The 7,188-nt window shown below is 43.9% G+C and overlaps 1 protein-coding gene across 1 annotated transcript; it reads right to left on the bottom strand.

The window, feature by feature from the left end:
- Window positions 1–1,928: 1,928 nt before the first annotated feature.
- On the bottom strand, window positions 1,929–4,049 carry Cct8l2 (chaperonin containing TCP1 subunit 8 like 2). The gene has a single exon (XM_015493911.2). The coding sequence runs from the start codon at window positions 3,597–3,599 to the stop codon at window positions 1,929–1,931; it is 1,671 nt and encodes a 556-aa protein (XP_015349397.1). The 5' UTR covers window positions 3,600–4,049.
- Between the last annotated feature and the right edge of the window lie 3,139 nt (window positions 4,050–7,188).

Genomic DNA, 7,188 nt, shown 5'->3' on the forward strand with positions numbered 1-7,188 from the left:
GTGTCTGGAAATATTCTCAATAGAAGAATTCAGGATTGGGGCAATAAAATGATGAGTAAGAATCTGGGTTTCTTTCTTTTACTTACTAAATGTTAGTCAATTAATTTTTCTAAAGCTCAATCATGTCTTTGGCATCAGAGCAAGTGTCAAGTTTCTTATAAATTTGTTTTGATGGTTAAATAAAATTCACATAAAATGCTTTTGAACCGCTTTGAAAAGTTAACTGTTTGTGTTATAATTATTCTTATGGAACTTGAGACTTCCTGAGAACAATAGTGGGGAGTTTGAAGGCAAGAAATAAATATGAAAGCACTTAAATTCACTAAAATATAATGATAAAGACAAAACCAATAAAAATATATCAACAATGTCTTATATTTCTTAAATTAGTAATAATGAGTACAGTTCTAACACCTCCATTTATCATTTTTTTGTACACATATTTTGTACGCCTTCAGGATTTTTACTTCTTCAGAGTTTCAACAGAATGTTTTAAATTTTGTTTGGCTTTGTGCCAGCTAATCTGCATGCTATAAGATGTTTGATTCCTGAGTCTGACTCTCTCCAAGTGTCCAAAGCTTTGTTGTTTGATTTTAAGAGACTGAAGCTTTTCTTCTCCTAGACACTGCCCTTGGGTTCTATTTCTTTCACAGAGAGGGAGATGACTTGGAGGGTTAGAGTAGAAAAGGCTTTGGGTAACAGTATTGACCCCACAGGGCTCCACTGGACCCTTTTACTGCCCAGGAGCATCCAACCCTAGCCCTGGCTGTTGCTGTCCTGCTTATACACCATGAGCACAGAACTACTGGGCATGTGTGTGCTGTATTGTTTTTAATATATTCTATTATCTATGCCAGAGTGATTTTTTTTGTTGTTATTTACTTTTATAGTGTTGCTCATTGAACCCAGGGCCTTGCACATGCTAGACAAATGCTCTACCACTGAGCTATATATACATCAGCCTCCATTCTTTTTAGAAACAACTTAGCTTTCCACCTGCCCATCAATTTTCTGCCTTGCATATGCCACTGCCAGTAAAGAAGTCCTGGCTGCACTGCCTTCCCTGGCCATCAGGTCTCTGGGGCCTTTGGAAGATCCGTCCTGGGCCCTCTACTCTGTGATGAATACTCACTCCCTGTCCCACACAAACTACTTGACCAAACTGGTGGCCCAAGCTTGCTGGGCTAGTAAGGAGCCAGATGGTAGCTTCAAGCCTGAGCTTAAACACATGTTATACATATAATATACAAACACATATTATATACAAACATATAAGTATATACTTTAAATATTATGTATTAGGGGCTGGGATTGTGGCTCAGTGGCAGAGCACTTGCCTCAAAAGCATGAGGCACAGGTTCAATCCTCAGCACCACATAAAAATAAATAAATAAAAATAAAGGTATTGTGTGTCCATCTACAACTAAAAAAATTAAAAAATATTATGTATTAAATATATGTATAGTCTAAAAATAGTATTTCCCCTTTTTTCCAATAACCACAACAGGAATGACTGGCCACTCCTATAAGCTGGATATTTGCAGAGTACCAAAGTGGCATCTGGACAAATTCACATATATTAGAATATTATTCAGAGAATACTCACATCGTGGTTGAGAAGGGATTACTGCATCTTTTTTTTTTTTTTCCACATCCCCAAACTCAGGTACTCAATTTAAAGATCTTATTAGAATTGAATCCTGCTCTTATTATAGAAAGAAACAGAACCTGATGGAGAGAAACAGGAAATGAAAAAGTCAAGACCTGAAAAGGAAATCAGTGGAAAAAAACTTTTTATGTTCCTTCATGTTTATCTAAAGAAACTGACTCCCAAAGTACGAAACCCGGAGGAAATAAATAAGGCAAGTATCGATTTTGGGGGGTGATTAGGCCTTCCTTGGCAATCCCCCACTTTATTGAAGATGTTGCTACTTGTACATTTGAAGGATTTTTTTCCTTGGGTGAGACAGGCATTCCTTGGCCTTCTTGGAGTCAGGATTCAAGATCTGCTGATTCAGGGAGCTGCTCTTGGCCACCACAATCTCATCTACAGTCACAAGCTGCAGCACTGCTTCAGCCACTGCTTGAAGTCCTTGGGCTTTGGCCATTAGGGTGTCCCACACCCCCTCCTGGGCCACATTTATTATCCCTTCAGTTCCCACTCCAATTAAAAAGTTCCCAGCCTGGTGAATTCCACTCATTTCTGCCATCACCTGTGAAACACCTAAGCCTGCATTCTCTGCCAAGGTTTTAGGAAGAGACCTCAGGGCTTGGGCAAATGCTAGGAATGCTGGACCATTTGGCCCTTCCAATTTGCTTCCTTTATCTGAGAGCGTTCTGGCCAGGGCCATCTCCACAGCGCCAGCTCCTGGAAGCAGTCTGGGATCTTGACACAGCTGGAAATAGGCATCAATGCCATGGTAGACAGCCTGTTCTGCACCCCACAGCCCCTCAGCTGTGGCACCCCTGAGGACCAACGTGAGGGCGGGGGTGCCCACAGATTCGCGCTCAAATAGCACAGCCACACCGTTTACCAGCTCCTGTCTGTAAATCCGATGGCATCTCCCTGGCTCCAGGGGAGGAAGCAGATAAGTTAGCAGGGGGGTGCCCAGCACCTCACTCAGATAAGCCACCTCCTTCCGGGACTTGGCTTGAATCACCATGATGCCATAATTGTCGGCCAGGATGAGGGCTTTCTTATCAATGTCCCCCCATACCACTGCCACATTAATACCCCCAGCTGCCAGCTGGGCTACTTGCTTTTCTAGTAATTGATCACTTTCTGTCATAAATTTAGTTAGGTCATTGGGGTTAGAGAGATGGGCAGTTGCTGGTGCATTTGGGTTGGCAGGACCAAAGGGACAAACAAACAGAGCCACTCTGGCACCAGTCAACACTGCGGTCATTTGACCACAGGGTTCTCCGGATATTGCTAACCCTGGGAGGAGGTGCGAATCCTTCAGGGTCCCTCCACGCAGTGTGCACACTCCAACGCGCTCAGGCTTGAAGCTACCATCTGGCTCCCTACTAGCCCAGCAAGCTTGGGCCACCAGTTTGGTCAAGTAGTTTGTGTGGGACAGGGAGTGAGTATTCATCACAGAGTAGAGGGCCCAGGACGGATCTTCCAAAGGCCCCAGAGACCTGATGGCCAGGGAAGGCAGTGCAGCCAGGACTTCTTTATTGGCAGTGGCATAGGCCTCCCGGAGCTGGGTGCGAGGAAGCCCCGCCCTCAGGAGGTGCTCAGCCTGCTCCAGCAGGGCTTCTATCAGGAGAACCACGAATGAGGTGCCGTCCCCACTGTTTTCTGCCTGTGTTTGGGCTGCTTCTCGGACAAACCTGGCTGCTGGGTGCTCCAGCTGCAGGGCCCTGAGGATGGCAGCAGTGTAGCCCGTGCACACAGTTTCCCCATTATCTGTTACTAGGAACTTCTGCCGGCCTTGGGGGCCATAGCAAGGCCGGATGACACTGGCCAGGGTCTGGATTGCAGCTATGCTGCTCAGCAGGTTCTCTCGTACCCCTCCTGGAGTTCTTTGGTTGTCCTCCAGGCTGGGCCCCAGCCTCTGAGGTAGTTCCCGGGCTGGAAGGACTCTGCTGCCCATGGTCTGGAAGAGGGGACCCCGTGGTCTGTAGAGATGCTCTAGAGACAGCAGTGGTCTTTGAAGCTACTCTAGGGCTCGGTGGAAGCAGGAATCAAATGCCCATTACCTGATATGTGAAGAAGTCAACCTGGAGAGGCACTCTGGCTCAAGTCCAAGCATGATCTGCAGGAAGCTCAGTCCTAAAACCACCCCCAAAACTGATTCTGTAAGGGAGCTGGGCTCTTGGGGCTTCTGACACTCAGTAGCTGAAATGGGATCTTTAATTGATGAAATCACAAAGTGGCAAATGGAACTAGTGGTAGGGAATGAGGTCACAGAAGGACGGTTAGAATTGGGAGGCCCTACTGGCAGGCAACAGCCAGATCTTATTGTCCAGCTGTGGGATCCACATACAAGGCCAGTGTCCAGCCTTGCTCCAGACCCCAGAGTTTCTTATAAGCTGGGGCAACAATGAAGAGAGGAAATGAGACAAAAATACCTACCTATTTCAGATTCCCAGCAGCTCTCGGGGCTCTTTTATTTGTTTTTGAAGGATAACAGAGAGATGATGTCTGTGTTTTGTTGTTTTACTTTCTTTTGGAGAGCTGTGTAACTCTAGTTGTGTTTTGCTGTCTGCCTGCTTTGCCTTTTTGGCTATCTTATCAGCATGTGCCTGTTTATCAGGTTCCTTCAGGTGTCTGTGGGTCTGCTGGCCTTTAAGGTTGCCTGTGGGAGGCAGCAACAGTGTATGTACCTGTGCAGCAACTCCCAGTGCCAGTGATGTCTCTGAGCTGGCAACAGGCAGCTCACAAAGGAGGGGAAGATGCTGACAGCCTACAAGTCATAAAAATAGAAATGGCTCCAAAGGGTCAGGTTGTGGAAGACCAGCATGACCCGAGTGGTAGCCCTGAGGTGGAAATGCTAATTGCCCTTCTTACCCTCAGCCCTTGGGATTTAAGTCCCTCTGTGCTGGGGCTGCAGCTCAGTGGTGGAGTGCTTGCTTATCATGCACCAAGCCCTGGGTTCAATCCCCGATAACACACACACACACACACACACACACACACACACCAAAACTAAAAGAGTTCCTGGGTTCCATCCCACCAGTGCAAAAACAAACACCCAAGCAACCACACAAAATAAAGGCAAACAACAAAAACAAAAACTAGACAAAACAATCTGGGCTGGGGTTGTGGCTCAGCAGTAGAGCACTCACCTATCACGTTCAGGGCCCTGGGCTCAATCCTCAGCAACACATAAAAATAAATAAAGATTAAAAAAACCCAACAATGTAGGTCCCTTCCTTTCACATCCTGTCTTTCCTCCTCCTCCCTTTCCTCATACAGAATAATGATGCTTCTTTAATTTAACAAATGTTTCTGTAGTGCCACTGTGTTCAGCACAATGAGAAATACAAAGATAGGAACTTAGAAACTATCAGTGAAACAGATTTGAACCTAACGAATCCAGCATTTGATGGGGGTTAAGGAGAGTACCAGGTGGGACTGATGAACACATCTATCCATTGAGTTAGGGGAAATTGCCCATTTTTCATTTGGAGAAAATTCTGTTTACTTTGTTTATTGGCCAACGTTCTAAGAAAAAATAGGGCTCCGAAACTGACGACACTTTCCAGGGGTAATGAATGATAGGATGGTGGGCATTAGTTTAATATTTCCACAGAGGAGAGGACAGCAAGAAAGAAAAGGAAACATGCCATAATGAAAGTTCAATACAGCTAAGGTTAAAGAGGAGATCATTTTGGAGGGAAAAAACATTTTTCTTTGAAAATTTGATGGCTTTTGTAAGATCATTAATTATAATTTTTAAAAAAGGATTTAGAGGGGCTGGGATTGTGGCTCAGTGGTAGAACACTTGCCTTGAATGTGTGAGGCATTGGGTTTGATCCTCAGTACCACATAAAAATGAATAATAAAGGTATTGTGTCCATCTACAGCTAAAAAAAATTTTTAAAAAAAGTATTTAGAAAGTAAAGGTCACTTGGGATCCCAACCTGGAGATAACTATTTTTATTTTTTGATGAACATTTTTACTTTACATGTATTATATGCATGCATAGGTAACAATTTTAAATAAGTAGACTGACACATGTATGCTATTCTGTAATTCTTTTCTTCACAACATTATCCTGGCTCAGAGAATGTTTCTAGAAAAGTATTATTTTGTCTGAAGACCATGGACAACTATTTAGATCTCTGCCTCACCCACTTTTGTTTTCAATACTTGGGAATGAACCTAGGGGTACTTTCCATTGAGCTCCATCCTCAGTCTTTTTTATTTTGAGACAAGGTTGCCCAGGCTGACCTGGAGCTTGTGGTTTTCTCTCAGCCTCCTGAGTCACTGAAATTTTAGGCATGGCTGCCACATACCTGGTTTGACTTCTTTTGATTTTGGATACTCCACTAAAAACAGGCATGATCCTCTATGTCCAGGTTTCTGAAAGCCTGTGATAGCACCAGGTAACAAAGGTTGGTAATGAGGCCAAGATGACTTGCTGGTTTTATGGAAATGTAAAATGTATCGACCAACACAAAATGTAGCAGAGTACACATGTATACATTGTCTATAAAGATACAGTTTCTTTCTTTCTTTGTAATAGACACTTCTGTAAAGGATGGTTTAGCTCTCTAACATTTTCATATCCAATCCACTTATTGTACAAAGTTGACTAATTGGGAAACTAAGGCAGATAACTGTCACTGTCTCCACTGGGCTTAGAGGGTGGGTACAGGCAGTTAATTGGGCACTTTCCTTACCAGCAATGAGAGCTGTGATTGGAGAAGGCACAAGGTGTAGCCACATCCAGGGGAACACTGAACCATCTTCGTGGGGAAAGCAGAGGTGAAGGATGGAAGTGAAGTCTTAAATGAGAACTGAAGAAAATGGGGGAAAAAAGGAGGAACTGGTCAGATGAAAGGAAGAGCATCGGGGCGGTACGGTAAAGTTTGTAGTCCATCAAACGTAGTCCTGAAGATTGCAGCTGGTAAGGAGGAAGCAGGTGGGGCGGGGGAGGCAAGCACTTTTTGGAGGGTGGAGGGACTCTCCACCCATTGAACCAGGCCAAGTAATCTATATTCCACCTGAAGGGTTGTGGGTGAGGTCTAGACTGTTTCTCATGCAAGAGTGTTCAACTTTATGTATGATCCTGTCCTGTGTGACCATAGAGCACAGAAGAGAGTGATCCTCTTAGCATTGTCAGTGAACACCGAAGATAGCTGATCTCGTCAATTAGGCCCCAAACTGTATTTGTTGGACTGGATTTTTTGATGTCTTTCTACACAGATCAAACCAACCACAGAATTACCAATCTCAATTTTACTTTTTACTTTGTGGATATTGTCATTATTAAATTCACTTTGGAGGGTTTTATTCATCCTTCAGGTATATAGATTAGATGTAAAACAAATATAAACAATTTTTCATGCCAGGAAGAGTCTACATATGGTTAGGCCATTATATACATTTTAAAATATCAATCAATCAATCAATCTATCATCTTTCATAATCTAGGCATTGGGGCACTTCTGGGGATGGAACCCAGGGCCTCCTGCATGTGAGGCAACTGCTCTATCACTTAAGCTACATCCCC

This window comes from Marmota marmota, unplaced genomic scaffold (genome assembly GCF_001458135.2).
Source record: "Marmota marmota marmota unplaced genomic scaffold, marMar, whole genome shotgun sequence".
Classification (NCBI taxonomy): domain Eukaryota; kingdom Metazoa; phylum Chordata; class Mammalia; order Rodentia; family Sciuridae; genus Marmota; species Marmota marmota.